Source organism: Strix aluco, chromosome 7 (assembly GCF_031877795.1).
Source record: "Strix aluco isolate bStrAlu1 chromosome 7, bStrAlu1.hap1, whole genome shotgun sequence".
Lineage (NCBI taxonomy): Eukaryota > Metazoa > Chordata > Aves > Strigiformes > Strigidae > Strix > Strix aluco.
This window is the reverse complement of record NC_133937.1, coordinates 450,470-475,032: the sequence shown is the minus strand read 5'-3', so window position 1 is coordinate 475,032 and position 24,563 is coordinate 450,470. Positions and strand designations below refer to the sequence as shown.

Sequence of the window (24,563 nt, the reverse complement as noted above, 5' to 3'; positions counted from 1 at the left end):
CGCCGCGGAGCGCCCGCCCGGCGGCGCGGCCCCACCGCGCGGCTCCGGGCCCGCCGCCGCCGCCGCCCCGGGCGGGGAGCGGAGCGGGGCGGAGCGGGGCCGGGCCGGGGGGGCGCCCCGCGCCGCTGTCACCATTGCTGGGGCCCGGAGCGCCGGAGAGCTGCTCTCTCCGCCTCCGCCTCGCTCGCCTCAAAGACGGCGGCGGCGGCGGCACCCTCAGGGACTCGGCCCGGCTCCGGACCCTCTCTGCTCGGCCGCCGCCGCCGCTGCTCCCGCCCCGCTTGGCGCAGCGGCGGCAGGAGGAGGAGGAGGAGGAGGAGGGGGCAGCTGCTGCCGCCGCCGGGAGCCGCCGCCGCCGCCGCCGCGGGGGGAGGCGGGCCCGCCTGGGGCTGAGCCGCCGGCGCAGCAGGCCCCGCGCCCGGGGCCGCCCGGCGGCCGCCGGCCCGCCGCCGCCTCCCGGCCCCGCGCCCCGCCGCCGCCCGGCCCCTGCGCGCTGTCCCGGAGCGGCCCCCGGCTGCCAGACATGACCGCCATCATCAAAGAGATCGTCAGCAGGAACAAAAGGCGATACCAGGAGGATGGCTTCGACCTGGACCTGACCTGTATCCTCCCGCCGGGGACGGGGCCCGGCACCGGGCGCTGCACGTACAGCTATTGCATCAGACCTGCGCGGCGGTTACCTAACGCGCTTCCCGGTGCCGCTCCGCCGGGAGGCCGGAGGCTGCCGCCGGAGCTTGCCCGGGCCGCCGCGCCCGCCGCCGCCTCGGCCTCCTTTTGTCCGGGCGGCCGCAGAGCCGAGGCCTGGCAGCCGGGCAGATTAACGGGAGCTCCGTGGTGGCGAGGATTAACGCTAGTGCGCCTTGGCGATCGCAGCCTGCCTGCCTGCTGCCACCCCCGTGTCGCGGAGCTGCTGTCCCCCCACCCCGGCCCGGGGAGCCCCGGCCTGCTCCGGAGCAGCGCGGGTCTGCTGCTTATCTCTGGCTGTGTTGATTTTTCGGCTCACATAGCAAATACGCCTGTCCTGCCGTGACTCACGTCCAGAGCACTTTTTTTTTTTTTTTTTTGATTTAGTAACTCGTCTTGAATTGCAAATAAATCGTGGCAGGCCTATCGCTTTGCTCGGGTTGCTTCAGTCTGCGCGGCAGGAGAGGCGAAGCCTGTGTCCTCTGACCTGATTTTCATACATTCAGTAAGGCAGAGCTTGTGCTCAGTTGCTACACGATGCAGCGAGGTTCTCGATGTGACAAGAGGTGGCAATCGCTTCTTCCAAATTAAAAAATACCTCTTTTCCTACCGCGATGTGTGAGCTGCGCTTTGGCATAGTCTCAGATACAGTGAACATGAGGATGTGTTACGAACGAGAGCACGTTGGGTTTCGTCGAGGAGGATGGTGAGGAGTGTAATTCTGGAATATGTAATTAGTATGCAATTACGACTAATGAGTCCAACCGTAGAGAAGCATTGCTAGTGTGTAGTTTTGGTGGCCTTGCGAACAGATGTGCTGTAGCGGCGGCAGGCAGATACTTAGCTTTGAATGCCTTGCAGAGTTAATGGTGTGTAGGGGCTGTGCCGAGGGCATGGTCTTTCTCCGTGGTGGAGAAAGATCATTACTGTGTTCGAGAGGTTTTGGAGCAAAAGCCTCCCTTAAAAGTTGGAATTGTCCTAGGAAAAATGAATATTGACAGTAGCACGCAGAGCTAGGCTTATCCCTACAGAGAGAGTGCTTTCTGTTCTGCAGCAGAATCAGGGTGAAATTTATTGGGTTTTGGAGCAATTACACTCGTGTCAGAGCAAGTGCTGCTACAAATAAATCCAGTTCTTGGGCAGGATCAAAACCGGTAACAGCTGTAACTAGCACAGAGCTGCGATGTTGCATTGAGCCTTGGCCTAAAATTTTGGTGGCTTTAAAATGGCCTGAAAAGTTCTTTACTTCAGCAGGTGGCTGCTGAGCTTTTAGTTAAAAAGCAGCAGCTCTAGTATGCAATTTCTGCATTCTGTTTGTCATACTGATACAACACAATTTTAGGCTTGAATTTTTAAATGTTTGCACTTGGTCGTTTCGTTGGCCTATGGCTTTAACGCTGACCTAGGCCAGCGCAGCACTTACTGCTGACTTAACGACAGAAGCCCGAGTTAGATTTTTTGATTCTCTGAGTGAAGGGTTTGCCGGGAACTTTGGGGTTACAAAAAGAGTTGAGTAGTGGCAAAAACAATGAGGTTTTGGCTTCACAGTTAAAGAGTTTGGTATTTCAGATATCTTTGCCCAGATGTGCCATTAGTAGGGAGCGATTTTTTTTTTTTTTTTTTTTTACCTAAACAGATATTTTTAACTAGTCATCTGCTCCCGGCAAGAACATTGGTGAATGCTGAACCTGGATTTTCTTGCTCAAGGTTGCTAATGATATGTCAAATGGAGTTTATTGCTTATTTTTTACTTTTTTGTCTTGTTAATTTTATTCTTAGGATTTTGCATTAGAAGTAGGCCACTGAACACTGAGCTTAGGCTGGTTTTTCTAAAAGGAGTAGCTGGCTGCAATTCTGTAATGGAATTTATAGAAAAGGTGGTTTTTTGATGATTGCAAAAATATCTTTGGAAGAAGCTTATACCCAGTCCTTTTTTTTTTTTTTTTTTTTTTTTCATAGCTGCACATTTTGAACAGATAATTAATGAATGAAGACTGCTGCCTGTACAGTATAATGGCTTGGCTTTGAAGGCTGACGTTGCTGCAGAAGTGAAAGTTTAATTTTTTATCACTTTGTGCTGGCTTCTTGGAGATGTTCTTTTTGCAGGGCTCTGATGGAATTGTTGCTCATCATACCTGGTAGCTGCAAAATAACCTATGTATAACTGTGTATTTCTTACGTGTGTGGACAGAGGACTAAGCTGGGAGTTAGCTTGCCAACCATGTGATGTTAGATGAAGAAAGAGAAAACTTGAAACCTAAGTGAGCTGTTCGGGAAGGCATGTGGTGTATGGTAGGAGGACCGGGGTTTAAGGTCTCAAAGGTACTTCTTGCCACGTGCTGGAGCTTAAAATTTTGAGACTGAAACAAGCTGTAGTTAGCTTTGCTTCCCTGCACACCCATGATTGTAAGAGTGTCCTCTCTTACAGATTACTGGTCATTTCAGGGTAGCTGCTTCTGTCAAGCTAGAAGAGAAAGGCTGATACAAGTTGGATAGCGCAGTGATTTGGGCGTTTAGCTGGGATATGGGAAACAGAGGTGTGAATTCCTCCTGCAGTAAATATTTCCATATAAGTAGTTCAGTGCGGTGGTAGCTCCAAAATACTCAGTACCTGGTGATTATTACCTGGACTTTGGAAGGTGGAGAATAAAATGCATCTAGAGTGAATCCAGGTGAGGTGCCTGATCTCCAGCCTATATTCTGTGGTCTGTCTTGTCTTCTACCCATCTTTGAGGGAGGGTTTGTACGTCAGTGTCCCAGGTGGACAAAGACTTGCAGTCTTTATATTTTGGTCACGGTTGATTCTCCCAAGGCATCGCAGGGAACACCTGAGTGCCAGAAGGCAGGCAGGGTTGGGCTCTGGAGTGCCGAACTCCCCTTCGAGGATCGCTTTTTTTTCCTCTGTTGGTCTGTGTGAAATCCTTTTAAAACTGGCACTGATGTCTGTATGGTACCGTACAGTATGGTATCATACTTGGGAGTCTTAGTTCCTGATGAGTTGGTTAAGAATTCTTCTTGTGTGGATAATGCAGGATTTTAGGAAAGAGAAACAGTGACTTCTCAAAATCTGGAGCTTTACATACACAATATAAGAATAGCCCCATGTGCTAATATGAAAAAAGTGTCTTTAAAAAAACATATTGATGTTACTTTTAATCAAATGTTCTTTTCTCTCTGGACAGTCTTTTTATGTACCTCTTGGAAAAAAAATATTTTTAAATTAGAAGAGTTTTAAAGGTGGAGACATTAGATCAGCTTTTTAATACCTTATTTCAGATACTGTATTTATTCCTGATATGTTTGGGTTTCTATTTTATTTCTGTAATGCTGGATACCTTTTGGTGCAAATGGGTGAGAAGGAAAGTTTGGGTTAATGGCTTTCTTCTAAGATGGCTGCATTTCTTTATGATGCAATGACCAGTATATTGTCTGAGGCACTATAATCTTTGGTATTTCTGAAATTGTGCAGCTTGGTTGTTGACCGTTTTACTGCAGGGAACAGTGAAGAGAGAATGTTTGCATGCGAGTCCTGCGCATTGCATGGATTTGCCTGTGTTTTAAGAAGTCCACGTGTAACTGAATTTAGCAAGTGGTTTAACTATTTGATACTAAAGTGGAAAAAAATCGTGTAACTGCTTCTTGTGCCCATTATAGCTTTGGTTAGACTTTGTCTCGTATTTCCAGGCCTTCTGTTACGCATGAAAATGGCTATCTAGCCTGATCATAGGGTAGAGCATGCCTACCCTGATGCTTAATTGAAGCATGTGTAGCTCGTGACCTACATAGTCATAAACTGCAGCAATATTCCATAAAGATTCGATGTTGGGTGCAGTTTATTTACAAGTCTCACGTGTAGTTTGTTTCCTATAATGAAGGGTAGAGAATGCTAAAATTCGAGTGGAAACTTCTTAGAATATCACCCTGCTTTATGCTATTTGCAGTCCTAAAGCTCTTTGCATTTTTAATGAAATTTTAAATGATGTGACTTCACTCAAAATGGCTCAGCTTCCAGGAAAAAAAATGAATTAGTGGCATGAGGTACATACCGCGTTTAAAAATAGAGCCTGAGTTGGAAATGCCATTCGTTTAAAATATTTGGTTTCATGTTAGAATTGAAGTTTGTTAGATGTTTTGTAACAAGTTCTTGCACAGAAGTGCAGGAAGGGCTGGTAAGGGGTTAGAAGAAACTAGAAGAAACCAACTGGCAACACATTTTATTGGTGGAAAAGTATTTCTTTGTTCTGGAGTAAACCATGTTACTTAGCAGTGTTAAGAGCCCGACAGACTCGTTTCACTTCTGGAGCCTGGGACAATCTTGAGTTTTGGACAAGAAGATTAGTGCCAGTTTTGCTCTGAATTCATCTAAGAAGTCTGTTTGAATAGACAGCAGTAAAACGGTAACTGGCTGGGGGCTTCTCAGAGTTTGATTCAGTTGCATCCTACAGCAAGGAGGTGTTTAATTTTGGGAAAATTGGTCTTTCTGCACTTCCCAAGGATTTTTGAATTGTCCAGATGGAGAAAGCGAGGTGGTGATAGATGCAAGTGTGTTCATGCATTTTCTTTTCTGGGGTTAGAGACGTGCTGGATCACTTACTTTTCCTCACAACCTAAAAAAAACCCTTTGACATACTGCCATAGTAGATGCATATTTGTGGATAGCGTTGTTTGACAGCTGATGCCTACGCGCAAAACCCCCACCATTCGGGCAAGTGCTCTGTTGTGCAACCCTCGCTGCATCCATTCAGAATAACCCCAGCCCCTTTCTGCCTGGCTTTTTGACTGCAGTTGCTCGGAAGGGGACTTCAAAGATGCTTAACAAATTACAGCTCATCTCTTTGCGCTGCTTAAACGTAGTGCGGGCTTCCTAATGAACTATTTGATGTTGCATCATCAGAAATTTTTAATCAATGTGCAGCGTTGCTGGAGACTGTTTGCACAAGCTAAACATGAAGTTAAAAAGTAACTGCCTGTGCACACTTTTAAATCGACAGAAGTTGCAAACTGATTCTTGGTTTCATGTAGCTCTGCTGTTGAAGTGATGGTTATATGTTCTTTTCAAGGTGGGAAAAGAAATGAGTACAGATAATGTGAACACTGTACAAAATTTTCTTAGATGGTGACGTTTTAGAAAAAGCACACCTGAAGCTAACCTTCATTGAAATCTGTTTGTAAGCTTAGTTCAGTTTGTGTAATTTTTGGAACATCCAAAGCTTTGCTGTTAAACATTAAGAGGGTAATGCTGAATAAAGTGCAAGCTTCACTAGGACTGATAGTGGTTTTGAGCATTTCTTTTTTTAAGGAAAAATCTGATGTTCATCTTTATTATCTCTTACACTAAGACTGATGAGGTGTTGGCACATGAGGCCCTTGAGAAATTATCTTTGTTGAGGCTGGTCAGTGGCTTTGAGAATGGTTAGGTCAGTGTTGAGGACTTCTGAAAATCACAGCCGTTTAGCTCTTGGTGTGATTGGTTGGCCATGCGTCAACACTCGGGCCAACTTGAGTCTTGAAGAAGGTTGATGAATTCTGAAAGTGCATGTTTCTAGGAACTTGTGCTAGTTAGGAAGGCCTTTCTGTCCTCAAGATAATTACATGTGACTTCCACTGATTTCATGAGATGGTTATGGTGTATTTAGGGAAGGGATATAGCCTTGAGTGTGGAGCTTGTGCAACACTTGAAATGGCTATTATTGCTGCACTGCAATACCTGTGGAAAGATTAGTTGGCTCTTGATGGCTGGTAGGCTGGTGATCAGCAGATTTCTTTGGGACAAAACCAGCTTTCCTGTGCTCTCCAGTGCTACACTTGATACATCTCATTTAAGAATTTTTTTTTTATTACCAAAAGGTTTTGAAGTACAGTGACTGCTGTAGAGAAAGCTAGTATTTGCTAAATGACATATTAAAACACTGTCTAGAGGAGTACAGAATTTTCTAATTTTCTTCCAGAAGAGAGGTGACTGTATTTTCAGTTTTCTTCCTTGTAGGATGATTTGGACACCTAAATCCTCTTTGTTGTGGAAGCAACTGGTATAATTTGTTCTGTAATAATATGACATTATGTTAAAACCCTCTGTGCTAAAAAATGTAAAGCCATACCAAAACTAAACTTCAGAATGTAATAATTACAAAGTTCAAATTTTATATATAAAGTTTCTGTCTACCGAGTTGCTTTTGCCAGTTGTGAATCTCTGAATAGCTTCTAAATGAAATGATATTTTTAATGGATTAATGTTGTTGCCACATTAATACTGCATAAGCTGACAAATTATACCCCTGGTACCTTAGCCTAGAGTCTTCCCTTAGAACGTGTTTAAACAAGAAAATGCTTCTTGTATAATGATTTAAGGGACAATAGTTGTGTTCTGACAAACTGGAAGAAAAGGGAGGGAATAGGCAGTTGAGCTGTCAAATCCCTTAATTACATTACAGACCAAAGTTGCTGTCATTAGTCATAACTAACTCCCTTTTAAAGTCCACTTCCTTTCCAGCTCAAGTACCCAGCGAGTAATCTGGAACTGAGCTACACGTGATTTGTATTCATTTACTGTGCCTAATGTAGGGTGGATATAGAAGGTTAATTATTGCATAGCTTTTTCAGGGGGGTAAATGGGATGTAGCCTGGAGTTGTGAGTAGTGATTGCTGGAGGTACCTGATGCCTCATCTTAAATCTTAGGGTAGCTGTAGGCTCCTTTGGCTTGGCAATTCTGTGAAGGTTTGGGGGATTAAAGCTATGCATGTTTGTACATTTGTGTGAGTTACTGGGATGGTGATTTCCAGATTGTAAGAAGGGAATTTATTTCAAGGTACATGAACGTTCATAAGTGGCCCTGTAGAGCAGGATCTCTTCTGAAACACGTACGCTTTGTGGGCAGTTGACTCTACTTTGGGTTAAGCAATTGCTGTTAGTTTTCAAATGCATCTTAGTCCCAGACTGATATTTCAGATGTAAACAAATCCCTGTTCCAGTTTCTAATTCTAGCTAGCATCCTCTTTGCTCCTATCGTCATCTGCCTCGTTTGCTGTCTTGCCTGTGAGGCCCTGAAAAAAAAGAAGTTCTGTAGAATGGAAGTAAATAATCATGCAATTAGGCTGTGTATCATGCTGCATAAATCTAGGGTATCTTAATAATGATTTTTAGGCAATGTAGCTGAAGTAGTGGGCTCTGTGACTCAAATTGATTGTGCAGCTAAAAAATTAAACTCAACTGCTCTGTGTTTGGGATGATGACTATTGCAAAAGCTGGCATTGTTCCCTTTAAAGATGAAGTCCCAGCTTCACAGCCCCAACGTGCAGCAGTGCATAAAAACTGCTTAATATCCATTTTTTCGTAGTGAAGTGCTTAAGAAATGCCTTTATAAACTTAATTCTGCCTTTGTGAAGCTGTAGTATAATAGCTTTTAATTGCATGATTAATTTTCTTAGAGGCCTCTGCTAAATTCATTGCATTGCCTGGGTATATATCGGGCTAGAACTGAAGTAGTTGTGTATTTTCTGTTCTTTAATTTCTTGCGTGGGTGAGTTAGAGAAGTAATGTCCTTTTCTTGTACTAACATTTAGAGGAGGAAAACACTAGATCTCATTAGAATGAAATGAATATTATCTACTTGGAGTTCATTGGTTGAGAAGCAGCTTATTAGGATGGCCTTATGTATTGTTTTACTGCTTGCCTTTATTTTCTCTTTATACATTCCCCAAATTAAGGTTTGATGAATTCATACAAATCCCCATTTTTGTAGCTTCTGTTTTACAGAACTTTTTTGTGTGACGTACTTGTCCTCCAGCTCAAACTATTTTACATTCCCTTGTCTCTGAAAGTTTTGGATGTTCTTTCAGACTTGGAAAAAGTTGAGACTGAGCCATTTTTCACTTCCTGTCAGTAAATATCAAAGTAGTGACTCTCTGTGCTGACTTCTTTTTACTGAATAAAATTCTTGTATTTTTCTGTGGGTGTTTGAGGTTAGGATATGCTTAAGTACACATCAGTGCTTCTTTAAAGGAGATCCTGCAAAGTGTGGTAGTGTGCTGAGAACACGTACCAGGGAGGTCCTGTGCTCTGCCTTGAAAGAGTTAATGTTGAATCTGAGTTGTGGGTCAAAACAGGTAAATTTGGCACTTTGGAAATCTCAAACCGAGATATAACAGTCAAGCTTCTCATATACGTTACCTCCTATTGAGAAGTTCTACTCAGCAGACGTGTTACCTTGAGGACAGCTACTCCGCCTCGCATGTGCTGTTCCACTGGCTCAGCTCTTGGCCCGCGGCTGCTGTGTGTCGCTACAGCTAGTTGAGATGCCGGAGTAGGTATGATAAGATGGGATGCGGCTTCTCGCAAAGCGGGAGCAGAGACAAAAAGCCATCTTAACTGGACTTCTGCATGTTTTCGCCTCTAGAAACTTGTTGGGATTGTAGGGTTTTGTTCAGTGCTGTAGACCTGGACTTGAAGCTGAGTAAGGAGTTGAGGTCCAGTCTTTGACTCCTCAGCTGAAGAGTTCTTTCAAATTTTGTATGAATAATATAGTGTACTGTTGCATCATTTGTTATGCTCCTGTTTGCTCTTGGCTTTTTCTTAATGGGAAGGGTAGCTTTTTTGTGTGCTGTGATATTGTCAGCTATTCTAGAGCGATTTGCTGCTCCTCAGAACAAGCTCATGTTTCCTTTACTATCTGCATGCTTTCCTATCTTTGTGATGCCAAACCATGTTGAAATGGAAGCTTAAGGCATCTTTTCCTCAGTCTTTGTCAGAACAAGCTCTTCTGTAGAGTAGACATCATCTTCTTTCATGCTTCTCTGTTACTATTTTTTGTATTTATGCTGTGAGGTTTATGAGGTTATGTTTTGCAGAAAAAATGGTGCCCGCTTATGTAGATTATGTGTGTTTTTTTTCTAATCTTCTTGACCTATTAGCTGTACAGCAAAGCCTCCATATGGCTGAGAACTCCAGGACAGAATTCATGTACCTCACAGATGAAGGAAGAGACTCTTGCTCTGGGAATACTTCCCAAATGCAATACAGTAAGGAGGTCCAAAAGCCCCCACTATGGGATGGAAGTGAGTTGAGGATGTAGCTGGTTTCGAGACAAGCTGGCAGTATCACCTTCAGGCATCTTCTGATTTACTTCTTCGTGCTGCAGGAATTTGAGTTCCCCTCCAGACCTGTTGTCAGCCTCATGACTTCATCTGGACAGGGTTGCCTCCCGGATATGAAGGAGCTGCAGTTTCATTGTTCCTGGTCTAGGTTGCTGCATTTAAATTACAAGCTGAAAGATTAAAAAATAAAAAGAAAAGAGAAGAAAAAAAGGGTTGCAGTTGGAATATTGAGCATTAAGGGGTTAAATGCATTTCTTCTAAATCATAAAATGTTTCTTTCAGCCACATCTGAGTTGGTCTCTTTTCTTGTTCTTTAAGGCACAGATGGTAGAGTTGGCAAGTGCAGCTGGCTGGCTACAAGGAATCCTCCTTTGCTCTGAAGAACTTTCTTCCTGTTCATTTCCTCTATACTTCCTGATTATCCAGACTCATAGGAAAATAGTAAACTTATTTTGTGTTTCATGCTGGCTAATGGAAATGCCACCTATTTAAAAAAAAAAAGGTATGCATGTGTACAGGCTAAACAGTATATATGCTAGGAAACTTTTCTAGATTTGGCTGGTTATATTTTCCTATGTCTTTTTTTTTTGTAGGGATGCTGTCAAGAAAATGGCACTAATAAGAGCTTGGCCATTTGTCAGGACTCTTAAATCTGTTTGAGGATGGAGTGTGGACACTTCTCGTAACACTCCCCCTGTAGCTTCAGGCTGTCAAGCTGTCGAACAGCAAGAACAGTTCTTTTTTTTTTCTTGTCGTTGCTATACAGACTTGTTTAAGATGAGGTTAAAGGGCTTGAGGTTAGCATGCTAACATTTCATTGCTGGTAGGGCCAGATGCGCCGCTAGACCACGTTGCATGGTTACTGAAGTCAGAGTTCCTGAAAATTGCAGACAAATTGAGACAACAAAGCAACTTTCGGAGACTTCAAAGTCATGTTGTTCCTCTGCTCTTTGGTGTTGCTATCAAATGGGACTTAGCAGTTGACAGCTTGGCCACCCCATGCTAGAGGCTGGTTTTCTTTGCACTGTGGCTCTCCGCAGCCAGGGGGGTGATGGGTGATGCATAGTGGAGCAAAACTGACAGCAGCTTGCGGGCCAGTGAGGAGAGGGATGTTTAGGAGTGGATTAAAGCAAGGACATGCCTTGCTTGCCTGAACTGGAAGTGAAAATTTGCATTCCTGGCACTTGCGAAGCTTTTTTCAGGCCATAGATTCACCAATTTAAATCTGTTCTTTGTTAAGTACGATTCATATTTGGAAGCTGGAAACAGGGTCAGGAAAAATGGACTGTTGTCCTTCTATTGGCAGGTGCCAGGTTCAGGTTTTGCAGTAAGTTTTTAGCTCCAAAGCATGACTTGAACAGTGACCATCATTCCCAGCTTCAGGAACGCTCAGCTTGTTTTAAATTTCCTTTTTAAAGAAAGATTAAGTCTAATGCCTGGTAGGTCTTCCTGAAGCCTTCAATTGTAAAGGGCTAATAGTTTTAAAGTCCTTTATTTGTGTTTTGATTTAAAAATATGTTGTCAGTGTTGGGTTTAAAAGGTAAAGCTATATGCAGATTCTTAAGCACTGCATGCTCTAGCATGCTTATAAAGTGGGAATATTAGGTCATTTGCTTTCTGTTTTTCTGTTACAGCTGCCTTCATGAGCAGAGCAGGAAGAGTTTTAAATACTTTGTTTGAAATAGGACTTCATAAAATTACTTAGAAATTCTATTGACTCACATTCTAGATATGGAGAATGTTGATCATTGCAGGAAAGGCTATAGCTGCCTATTTTTTGCAACTTTCTTGTGGCTGTTTAAGAATTTAAGAATTGGTAAATATTTTGGTATGCTTTTTTGGACACTTTCCATTATTAGGAAAAGGCTGAATTTGTGAGCAGAACCAGCCACAGGACCAACATGAGTAATTTGCTTTTATATCTATATGTATATGTATGTAAAATTTAAAGTGTATGCTGCATATTCTTTAATTTGGTCTTGGCATAATGTGAATATATAGACAGCTATTTTTGAAAGTGATTATAACTGATTTGCATAATGATACAGGATTTTTCTCATAGCAACTGGAAAGACTATCATCTTTAGCTTGTGGGAATGATTTCAGGCTTTAAGAACAGTGTTTTGTAAAATCTACGAATGGCATTAGAGCAAAGGCGTTTCCAAAGCGGCGTATGGATTATTTGCTTTGGTATGTCTTCAGTATTGACAAAGCATCGCTTTTTCATTGTGGCATTTGATAACTTCACAAATTATCGGGTGCTTTCATTTTAAGGTTCCTTGTGTATAGTGTAGTTTCATCTTCATTCATTTGAAAGTTGAAGTTTTGTAGTTTGTAAGAAGTACAAACTTGAGTAGACGATGGCATTTTAGTGTTTTGCTGTTGTGTATCATGAGTGTCTCTCATGTATTTTTTTAATTGTGGTTGCTAACTAAAATCCCAGCCTCCATGTTTACGAGCCTGAGAAAGGAATGAGTGCTTTAAAAGCTGTTGAAACCATTTCTGGGAATGAGTTTCTTAGGAAAGAGCTACGTTGGCAAAATGTGGCAGGGTTTATTTTATGTTCTTTAGAAAGCCCATTTCAAATTTTGATAGTTAGACAGTTCGGTTAACTTTGTTTTGCATGTGTTGTAGAACTGCCTCAATAAATGGCTGAGGCTTTTGGCTTTTTTCGTTTGCCTGTCTAAAAAGAAAAAAAAAAAACAACAAAACCAACAAAGCAAACCTTGGAATTGATAATGAACTTGTTGCATGTTTTAAATAATCAGTTCTTTCAGATTTCTAAAATTATCAGTATCGTTACCAATTTCATGATGACTCAGAATTCTTGCTTTGAATGTAAGCCCAGCTTCCAAGCTCCTTTGTAAGAAATCTCGTCTTGGTAGCGAATGTCTTAATTTCAGCTTTGGAGATTAATGTTAAATTAACTGAGGTGTGAAAAGCAGTGTCTCTGAATGGTTGGGCATGGCTGGTGATAGAAGAACTTGCCAAAGATGGTGCTCAGCGGTCAGTTGCTCCCATAACTGGCTTGGCTCCGCACCCTTCCATGCAGTGGTCCCAGGCTGTCCCTGAGGAGGACTGTTCCGTTCCCCAGCAGCAGGAAAAAAGGAAGCTGGTACCGATGCAGTAACACCCATCCCCTTCGCTTGCTGCAGATCTTGGGGCATCTTTTCACAGAAGAGGAAAGGGTGGAAGAGCTTGGTTTTTATGGCAGCTTTTTCAATTAAGTGACGAAAGTGCTATTTCTGCTCAGAGATTTAGATCATCTGTGCAAACAGCAACAGCACTTCCACTCTGTTCTTCCATCTTGTGTTGCTCCTTAAAGCAAAAGGCATTCTTCTGGTTGAACCAGCAAAAGAGTTTCAAAGCAACATGCTGCTTCAGCGTGCTTGTCAGAAGCATATATTAAAAAGACACAAAATGATCTTCACCAGCAGTACGAATGCATTTGTCACGGTTGCTGCTTGCTGTCGTTGTGTGCAGGTGAAGCCTGCAGCCTGGCAGGAGTGCTGGGGAAGGGTGTCCTTTGCGAGCTGCGGCCGGGGTCCTTTAATGCCAGATCTGTTGCAGACAGAAGAGTGAGTCAGCAGTGGCGTGTGAATTGCATTCCAGTCCAAGACTTTGAGATAATAAGTAAGGTACTTCAGGATGCTTTTATTTAGGTGGGGGAGAAATTGGCTTGCCTATTTAAAAAACAACCATGTTTTTCTAAAAACAGCCTCCACCCCCCCAACTGGCTCACTGTTGAATATTTGTTGATGCACAGTTAAGCTTAAGCATTCAATTCTGCTGGCTTGCTCTTATTTAAAAGAAGAAATGCATGCAAACCGTGCATGTACATCGTGCATCGCCCTTGAGGAGTGAGGGAGGGGAGAGGGGTCACATGAGATGCGTGAGCCAAAAGGGGATCACGCTTTCCAAAAACGTGAGACTGCCCTGGTTATTTTGGAACTTTTATCTCTCTCTGCCTGCGTGTTTTGAGGTTTTGGTGTTTGGACAAAGTCTGTGAGCTTGCAAACTGGAAACGCTGCTGTTAAGATGTTCTGTACCCTTTGCATGGGGTGTCTGTCTGCTTCACTTCCATCTTGCACCAGCTGGGAATCCTGGAAAGTATCTCATTTCTTAGCCTCTTGGAGAGGAAAAGCCAACAGCAGAAGAAAAGCATCTGAACATAAACTGCAGGCTGAAACGCGTGAAAAAAATGCATAGTAAAGCTCATGATTGTGAACAGAAATTTGAGGAAGTTACATGGTAATTTGGTAAAGTTTGGGCATCTGTCTCATGGGTGATACTATAGTTGAAACTGAGTTTTTGTTTTGATGTGGTGTGTCAAAATGAATTTATTTCACCCCTGTTTCTAGCATGAATGCTTGTCTTCTACAGAGAGGTGCTGTGGAAATCAGGTTAATGTACTGGATTATTTTACTATGGTAATTTATATAGCCCTGCTACTCAGAGCAGGGTGTAAAAGGAGGTGCTTTTGAGTACGAGTGCTAGGACTGGCAGTAGGTAGAAATCAATCTGAAATCAGGAACGAGGAGGGCGTGATGGGATGTGCTAGCTGAAAGTCAGGTAATTCACTGTTAATAGGCATAGAGCAGGTGCACATGATTTATAACTAGTTTCTTATGCCTATGGCAAGTAATAACTGATAGAATAGTAAATACATTGCTAATTATATAGCACCTTTTGTGAATTTAACAGAGGTGTGGACTGCTTGCAGAGTAAAATACATTCATAATGAAGTTCAAAGTTTAAGATTTATGTGATTTGATACTATCTGAAGTTATCACAAGCTCTGAAAGTTAAGCAACTTAATGCTGTTTTTTTTTTTTTTTTCGTGATAAGCCAAGTTTGGCCAAGTACAGAATAAATTGGAAACCAGATGTGAACCCCTTTCAGAGTCTGTATTTAAGGCAGCTACACACTGGATTTCTCAAAAGCTTTCATATTTTTCTCATTGTCTGCATAAATCATCTTTGAATAGTCCAAGCAGACCAATGTCTATTAATACTTGGATTACAGCATAGTGAATTCTAATTTTTTTTTTGAGAGTAGAAAAAGTTATTTCCGTGTATTCAGTTCTTAATGTTTTTCTTTAGTCTTCTAGTTAACTGTGTAAATGCAGAATTTGGTCCATGCTGCTTCCCTGTGAGTACTTAAGCTTGTGGGAATTCTGTAAGGATGGAGTAGTTTGTTTCTTACTTCAGGCTTTGCTTTGTGTACAAGTAACCAGAATATTAATATCTTGGAAGCTGCTGCAATGTCTTCTGATGGTTACTCTTTGGAGCTTTGTTGTATTTTAACCTTAAAAATAAAAATGATTCTTAGAATTGTGGAACAATTTAGGCTGAAAGGGACCTCTGGAAATCACCTGTTTCAGCCCCCTTCTTTAAAGCAGGGCCAGCTTCAAACATATCATGCTTTGTTCTTACTCCTAAAATTAGTTTGAGGAGGAGTATGTTAATGCGGCAGGGTATGGCCTGTTTTCGAGCTGCTAGTTTCATTTCTTTTCTGCTTTTCAGTGAAGCTTCTTCACTACATTATAATTTCTATTTCACTGCATTATAATTTCTAATAATGTTTAAAACTCGGGAGTATATTTTCTTGAGTTCTGTTTAAAAAAAAAAATAAAATCCATATATCATTACACCACCAGGAAAGTATATAGCAGTGATTTTCCAGCAATTTTTTGTGAATTCTTTATTACATCGGCTCTAGATGTAAACTTGCAATTTTCTGATTTGGCCTTTTTCCTTTGTGCTAATTTGTTTTAGCTAAGAGGTACTTTTTCCTAAGTTCCTTATCTCAGGTTGCTTTTGGCAAGTGAATTACAGGTTGTTCAGAATAAAAAACTAGAATATTTTTCCAGAAGTGGAGAATGTAGCAAACAAGACACATAATCCTTTTCAGATCTGTATATTCCCATCTATTACAGTATCTTACATTTAGGCATTCAGAGCTACCTGAGCAGCTATAGTGGTCTGTTATGTAGTGATTGTGGAAAGTGATAAAAAACACTAGTGTTTCTGTAGCCTTGCCGGGGCTTGCATGCCTGAAATGCACTTTTTTGTTTGTGTTGCTCTTTTGCACAGTATACCTATTTTGGGATCCCTGGGGACTTGAACATGGGTTTTAATTTGGAACATCTTGCAATTCAGTCACACAAGAGTATTTTAATAGTTTCCCATTGGATGTAATATGCCACTCAAACTGTAGGGAAAGATCAGTATGTAGCATCTATGTGATTCTAGTGAGATGATGTATGATAAAGTGGATTACTTGACTCTGCTTTTCTGGTGGATTGCCTTCCTAATGGATGTTAACCATCAGCTGCCAAATAGCACATACCTGTTTGGAGATGTAAGGAGATTTCTGTTATGGTGGCTGTGGTCAAAATACTGGGTGTTAAAAAGTTTCCCTCCTGATTTTTCTTTTTTTTCCCCCCCCAACCTTTTTCTCAGCTTTTTTTGGAAAAGATCCTTTATGACTGCATATATATAAAGCTGAATTGTTTGCTTGTGGGAGTTGGTCTGAGTTGTTGCGCTGACTTTGATACAGTTAAACATTTGATTAATGTCCAGTTAATGCTGTTATAGAGATTTCACATGCTTTACAAACGTTTCCATAACTTGCATATTCAGATATTTATCCAAACATAATTGCTATGGGTTTTCCTGCGGAGAGGCTTGAAGGAGTATACCGGAACAACATTGATGATGTAGTAAGGTAAGGCTTTATTTTTCTTTTCCTTAACTTATTCTTGTAAATCTTAAGTATCATTTTCTGCACTCGCTTATCTTCTGCTAAGGAAAGGATGTGTGTTCCAACTTGTAGAAATAACAAGATTATTGCATCCTGGAGATGTTGCTATATTAGCTTTCCTGAAAAAGTCTGAAACAACAAAAATTGTATTTTCAAGAACCTTAGGCCAGGCTGCTCTTCTGGGTTGATCTCAAATGCATCTGCATTTTAGTGTGAAAAAATGACTTCAGTGAATGATGTTGGAGTAAAAGGAGGTTCTTTTAGAAGGATGTCAATCTATGCCTCTTCATGGTGTTGAGAGTTGCCTCAGATAGCTGATGGCATTTCAGAGTATGTTTGCCCATATCCTTTCTTCAGTCGATAAATGAAGTGCTTGTTAAGTTAATTTTGATTTAAAGTAGTAAATATAGGTTACTTTAGATAAAGGCTTTTACATCTGGCTGTGTTCAATAACTGTGGATGAGGAGAAAAATCAGGTAAAATTCATTATTGCTGGTGATGCTTTATAGCACATTTTGGAAAAAAAAAAAATCCTGTAGGTTGTCATTTTTAACATCAAATAAAGTTATCTACTCAACTGCTGGATGCAACTGTGGAAGGTGCACTTAGTGTTTTAGGAACATACTTGTAATTTGTTTAATCAACACCTTACCTGGAGAATGTAGTGTGAGAGGTTGCATTAAAAACTAAATACTTGTCAGAAACTGCCAAATGTTAGTTGTTTTTAGGATCCTTTTAAGTCATGCATGATGCTTTTGAGGCCTTGGGCATTTGAGGTCATAAGTTCAGTAGCTCTCCAAGAGACTTGATGTTTGAGGAAGGGGAGATAATGCAGTAAGGGGCATGGTTGTGCAGTGAAGTCAGGGCAAGAAGGTGGTGCTCACGGGTTTGAGGTGCCACAGAAAGTTTCTCATAATCGTTGGCAGGCAGAATTAGTGCTGCTTGAATTTCACTGGTAATTATTTGCATCCAGGTTTGTACAGAAATGACTTGAGACAGCTTCTTGGTTCCCACACTGGGAGGAATTGTAACCCTCAACTGAGAATTGGTCGTCTGGAGGCAGCAACTTCCCTGCGCAGCTGCAGTTAGCTTCAGATGAGTTCAAGGGGGTTTCGTTTTTGCATATTTAACTGTCATGACGAAGCTCGCTATCCATGAATAGTACTGAAAATGTCGGAGGCTGGGTTTGACCAGGCTTGCAGAAGCGACCTCGTTCTGTCACGTGGTAGTGAGGTCACTTTTCCAGAGCCGGTCATATCAGTGAGGTTCAGCACAGCAATCTGTAAATACTCTCGCAGAGTGTGTATGTGTCTGCTAGAATTGTTAACAGAGGTGTGAAGTTGTGTTTTCTAATCATATTGTTGCACACAGCTTGCACACAAGAAAAAGCTTTTGCTGTCCTTTTGGGACAGTTAAGGGCTGTCCCACAAACTATCTAGCCATCTCTCTTTACCAGCAGTCAGAGCCACCTTTTCATGATGTTGATGTGGGCATTGTATCTGCTATGTGAAATATGTGGCCCCTGATGGACTCCACCGTTGAAAATCATAGGATAGGGGCAAAGGCTGGACTTGGAATAAATGACATGGGAATAATCCAAATAAATAATAATAGGCAGTACTCTTTGAAGGCCCTCTTCCACTCACTGCATTGATTTCAGTTGCTTCTGTCTGAAGGAAAATGTATTTTATCGGTTAAATATGTAGATATGTGTACATTAGACTTTTGAAAGGGAATTACTATATAATTATTACGTTGTCCATAAACACTCTGATCAGAAGGAGTAGCAGTCATCTAAAAGTGTAATCAACCAAAGGAAGATACAGAGAGATATAAATTAAGTGGCTGTAGGGAACTGAACACCAAGGTAGCGTGATGTTTTTAAATGAGAGTAATGCACAAAATTTGATCATGCAGCATTCTGCATGTTGCAGTCAGCAGGTCCTCATCTGCTCCTGTCATCTTGTTATTGTGGAATTTTTCTCCAAGAGCTTTTTATGCGGAAATTCAGCGTGTTTGAGCTCCAGAGCAATTGGTATTGAGCCAGGATATGCTAGTGGGCTTTTTCTGAATAGCTGGTATCCTGACAAATTTAATGCTAGTACTGTATGAGAAGTACAACCTGGACTGCTGGCTGTCTCCTGTGACTGACACTTTGAGAGGTTTTGGATGGAATTTTGTCCTTAGAAAAATACTTGCATGAAAGCTTATACTTGGCATTGTGGATATTACTGGCAGAAGCAGAGTCAGCTCTCTTTGCTCTCCAGGGTGTTTTAAATGAGCGGGGACATCTGAAAGAAATCGCCATGTCCACCATCTTCCTTAATCTCTCGAAGTCTGCCAACAGGGGCGCCAGTGGGAGTCATGAAATATTTTTGCCGATTAAATTGGAATCTCATACTCAATGCTGCACGAGGAGTGTTCACATCTGTTCTTACTTTAACGCATCAGTTTAACCACAGAGTTCTTCTAGGTTCTTCTGGAATATTATGACTGATAACCAGAGCTTGTTTTTGCTTGAGCTTTCCAGGATTTTAGCAGCTAGTGTTTCTTTTCAATTTGAACAGCATGTTCTGTCATGGCTAATTAAATTCCTTCTGGCTGATGTGCAGATACACACTGTTGATGATGTTAAGTGTAAACATTTGTATGTTATTTCTTCTTGAACATTGCCAGGTGACACATCATATATAATCATGGCAATTTTGATGAATCATGTTTGCAATTTGGCTCTCCAAGGCTTGTATGGGAAGTTTTTGTTACAAAGTGAGCATGAAAATGAAATGAGTGTGAAAAAGTATAGTGGTCTTTCTCCTTCTTTCTGAACCCGGAATATCATTGGGCATTGTCCTCAGACTTCAGTGGGAAATAATGGCCATTTTAAAAACCTGGTATTAAAATAAATTATTCTGGCTGCTTTAACTGGAATATGAAAGTTATTTTAACTGCTTTTTTTTTTTTGGTTGAAAATACCACTGTGGCAAAATATTTTGCATAGATGATTAAATTGGAAGTGTTTACAGATACCTTGTGTAATCAGTGCTTTCTGCTTTAAAAATAAACCTTCCTCAGCTTAATATATTGATAAGCAGGTGTCTTAGAAATCAGTGCAGATTGGTCCATACAACAAATATTTCAGTTGCAGGTCAGATCTTGGTCTTCTCAGTTGTATAAGTAGTCTTATTCATACTGCTGGATTATTTGTGCGAATGAGGTTTGCAACATGCTGCCTCCTTGACTTTGAAGCACTGCAGGGCCAGCTGGGACTTGGAATGCAGAACTGCACATGCTGAATGGTGCTTTAACAATGCTGCAAACTAAGGTCACCATTATTGCAATGTATATTAATACATGCCTTTTTTTTTTTTCTACTTAAGGTTTTTGGATTCAAAGCATAAAAACCATTACAAGATATACAATCTGTAAGTATGCTCTTATAGATGTATTTTCCAAAATAATGAGTTCTAAAAATAGCTTATGAGTGAAAGTGGCTTGTTGCTGTACTGAAGCAGAGCTAGAGATGTTTTGCACATTTCTTAAAACAATTAAGCCTGATTGAGAGCACTGTTACTTCATTTAGTGGAGTTGAGTGAGGTTAAATGAAATGCTGGTGTGTATTCATATTACTTGAACGCTTTTAAATGACTTGGCATCTAGCCCATCTGGAGCTTGTACCATGTGATTAAAAAGTGAAAAGTAATTCACAGCAGGCTTTCTGTTAATGTATTAATGTCCGCAGTGAAGAAATTGCCAAATGAGTATTTTCCTGTGTTCTTCTTTTTTTTTTTTTTTAATCAAACTGTATTGGTACCCAGGTTCTGTTTGTTTCCTCAGTCTTCTTGAATGTCCCTGTTTATTACTTTGAAAAAGCTATTGAAGGAATTGGTAATGTGATGGCTTCTCACTTTCGTTAAGTGTAATGTTTTCCTCTGAAAATTTAGTTATGCAGAAAGCTGTTCTTGTTACAGAAGGGATTTTTTTTTGTTGTTGTTTCTTGATCATCTCTATATGTTAGCTTAGGCTAATTTCATTTGTATAAATGATTTGGTGATGTTAGCTGATGTTGAAAGTAGGTCATGGTTTTCCTACCCCTCATTTTTTCCCAGAAATCTAAGTTGAAGATTTATTGATTCTCTGAGCTGTTAAGGCTTTATTTTTTTAATGAATATGTTTCTAAATATCTGCAATCAATGGAAAAAATACTGTAGTATGGAAATCCAGGAAATGCATTACCTGGTAATCTGTTGGTCATTAAAAATAAGTGTTCAAATATGCCTCTAGTTGAAGGATTATACATCAAACAACTCTGCTTCCTGATGTTGAAAGCGAGGTGATACTAGAAGCTGAGATACTGGTTATTGAAGTTGTCTGTAAAGCCTGGGATAGGATGGGACGGAAAAAGATACGTAAATAAAATACGCTTTCAAATAAACTCAGTGGACACCTTTCGTACAGTTCAGTAGCAAAATTATTTTCTCCAGCTTAGAAGCTCTCCAGAATGTTAGCTTTTTAATAAATGCTGTCTTGGTGGCGCTTACGGGCAGAAAGGACAGTGCTTCCTAGAATAGCTGATAGCTCCTTCTGTGTGTAGGTGCAGCTTTTAAAGAGGTAACTTCCTTTGAAGTCTTCTGGAGTTCAGTGCTAGAGATCTGTATCGTGTAAAATCTAACTACTGTGGTTTTATTAGAACCCCCTGAAGCTTTCTGACAGCTTCTGCTTGGTTTGGGGAGCAAAGCAGAACAGGACAAATACAACTTAATTTCCTCCTGCTTCTTGGGGCTGAGTTCAGCTGTCAGCTTCTGTGAAGTGTGGCTCTGCTATCACTTACAAGATCAGGGTTTGCTGAGCTGCCTGATACCGATCTTGTTGTTTTGAATTGGCTGGAGAGGTGACAGGTAAAAACAATAGGTTGCTGTGTGTAAACTTCTAGGCTTGTTCAGAAAGTAAGAGTTTAGTAAGACTTTTGCATGTAGCTCCACAGGGAGGTGGTGCTTGAAAAGTTTCCGCTTTCCCGTATGCTAGCAATCTCATTTTACTTTAGAGAAAAGTGAAAACCAATCCCCCAACCCCACGCAGGAACAACTTCAGAGTTTTTAAGTGAGAAGAGCTGTGATGAGACACGTGCTTTCGACATCTACGTTGCTGATACATGTGTTTTCAACAGTGGAAAGAACTTGTCCAGGTGTGCCAAAGGTTTTTGTCTTCAAGTTCTTCATAGAAAATATTTAACTTTCCAGTTTTCGGTGCAAGAACCCCCCCATTGATTTTCCTTGTTGCTAACTTCAAAACAATCACAAGTGAAAGTTCCTAAAATTACTATATTCTCCCTCAGATGAAAACTTTTGCAGGATCCTTGTAAAACGCATGGATTTTCTTCTTCCCCAAAACATGAATCAGTTGCAAATGAAGGTTCAGGTGATCACTGAACAGCTTGGAAAGCATAGCTTTTGAACTGTATCTCTGGCTAGAGAGGCAAGGTTACCTCTATGTGGACAAAATTTATACATGTTAAGTACATAAATGCCATTAGGTGAATTGTTGCAATGTTCGGTCCTGAGATGGGACGAAATTGCAGCCTTCAGGTATTTTGGAGAACAGTCTTTAGATTAAGCTGATACTTTGTAAATAATCAACTTATTGTCTGTGTTTAAAAGGAGGTGGGAGTTCAGAGGAGTTACATGATTATATTCAGAATTATTTCAAACACCGTCATGGGGTTTGAGTTCCCTTAAGGTAGCTGTTACACGAAGTTGATAATGTGTGTATTGATCAGGTTTTTTTTAAATAAAATGTAGAGAGATTTTTGTGAACTGGTCTTAAATGGTATCAGTTATGCCTCATCCTTGCATCTTGGCTTTTAACTTCCCAGTTAATGTTTGAGCAATCAATTTCATTTTGTTTCTTGTTTGTATTGGTTTTCTCATGGTGTTCCTTTAACCCTTTGCTAGTTCTTCAGTATTCTTTTTTTAACATGTTCTTCCACTTTCATTTCCTAAGTTCACATACTGCCAAATTGTTACTTCCCCTATTGTAATAATCTCCATCTTCCCCAGTTTATTTCTTTCAACTGTCCTACAGGCAGATTGTCCATTACAGCTCCTTCCTTTAACTATGTGGATTTTATGTGCATACTTTCTGTATGCCTATTTGGGCATACATGGGGTTGGGCTTTGGCATAGGCTGCCATCTTTTTGGTAGCTTGTAGTTCTGTTGTCAGTGGGATCACGGTTGTGATCAGAAAGGTGCCTGGCTGGCAGCACTTTAGATCTGGGTTGCTTTTAAACTCACTTTAATCATAAGGAGGATTATAAGAACCATGACAACCCACTCCTCACCCCCAAAATACAAAAAAATATTCATGTTTCATCTGGAGATCTGACTGTGTTACTAATAGTAAGGTCTACTAGTGTTTAAAAAAAAAAAAAAAATCAAGCATTTGAAATGTTAAGCAATGGAAGCATCCCCCAGAGTGTGCGTCAGTGGGATCTCTGTTGCAGATACACGTGTTTTGCGTAATGAAATGGGAGTATATTTTGTACAGTTGTGTCTGGATCTCTGCATTTGTTGTGTTCAGCTCCCATAAGAGGGCATTAACAGTGACATGGCTATGTTCTGTGCCCCATTTCTATCCTTGGTATCAACAAAACTATTTTTTTTTATCCCTTATGGTATTCTACTTGATATTCCCTCAAACTTAAAAATTCTAAGGCTTTTTTGCCCATGTGTGGATTTCTTCTATGTTTTGAAGACTTTCATCTCGTACTACTCCTCTGAACTGGGTTTTTCTTTCAAAGGAAGAAGGAAACTTTCTTGGATAAGATGCCTTGTGTTAACTGCTTTGCCTTCCAGCAGGCTCAACTTCCAAAGTTTAGATGCTGACTAGCTTGTGACAGGCTCTGCCCAGCATGGCTGTTGGCTCCTCCAGGCGTGGTGACTCCATCTTGGGTGTACATACTGCGTCTAACCTTTCTTCTCAAAGGCTTGAGTGCAGATAATGTTATTTTGAGTCCCATCTGCCAGCTTAACTTGCGCTGTATCACTTCTGACCCAGCGAAGGTGTCAGCAATGTGATCAGAGCTGTAAAAACTGCTAGACTTTTCTCTAGCAGAGACTAGAGTCGAGAAGGAATTCAGAGAAAGGGAAGCGCCGTGTGCATGTGCAACCCCAGCAGACCTGCCTCTGTCCCTGGTCTATGAGTCTGGTGGACAAAGCTCAGTGCAGCATGCTCAAGACTCCAGTTACGTGCAACAGTCATACAAGTAGGAGCCTAAAAGTTTGCGTGTCTGAAAGTGTCAAGTAAGCTCCATACGGCTCCAAAGGCTGCAGTCATAACATACCTATTAAGGAAAGATAAGTTCATACCAGTCCTGAAACTGGTGTGGGTATTTGAACCCTATGAAGAGTATAGGCTATAATCAGAAGATCTAGATATGTTTTGTCTACTGAAATGACTCCCAATCATTGTGCTTCAACCTGGAGTCCTGGTGTTTCAAGGCAGGATTGTTCTCATTTTCCTTTCTCATCTGCGTGTTCACTTGCATTGTGTAGGGTTGCACCATTTTTGCCTGCAGAGAGCAGCTCCGTGGAAAATTACGGAGGGCATCCGCTTCTTGCCTTCTTTCCCCTTACCCCCAACATCTGATCTAGCTCACTCCCTTACAGCATGCTATTTTGGCTGTATTAGAGCCCTACTGATTGAATTGTTTATATCTGGTCACTGATGTTTGTCCCTAGGCCGGTCATCCTGAAAGACTAATGCAGTGTGGTTTGCTGTGCTTACTGGCTGGCTAGAGTGGGTCTCTTGGAGTGGTGAGATAGACATTGATGCAACTCTGGACTCTTTAGACCCTCCAGGATCTGTGAGGGGAAAACTGGCTGACAGGCCTTTTGGGTTTTTTTGAGTTCACCTGATTTCAAAAACAAATGCCAAGTTGGAGAGCAGTATCACAATCTCTGCTTGATACAAGTGATCTCCATTATAATATTCAGGGGTGCTTTCAGTTGCCTGTGGTGATCTTGTTGTG

At 41.2% G+C, this 24,563-nt stretch overlaps 1 protein-coding gene across 2 annotated transcripts in view; it reads left to right on the top strand.

Annotated features, from left to right (window-relative positions):
- Positions 1–457: 457 nt before the first annotated feature.
- PTEN (phosphatase and tensin homolog) overlaps positions 458–24,563 on the top strand; it is a 49,111-nt gene continuing 25,005 nt past the window's right edge. The window contains exons 1-3 of one of the 2 annotated variants that reach the window (XM_074830137.1): positions 458–602; positions 16,419–16,503; positions 19,917–19,961. In XM_074830137.1, the coding sequence (XP_074686238.1) occupies positions 524–602; positions 16,419–16,503; positions 19,917–19,961 (209 nt within the window). In that variant the 5' untranslated portion in view covers positions 458–523. Of the gene's footprint in view, positions 603–16,418; positions 16,504–19,916; positions 19,962–24,563 lie in introns of those variants that run through there. The other variant, XM_074830138.1, reaches the window with a different exon arrangement.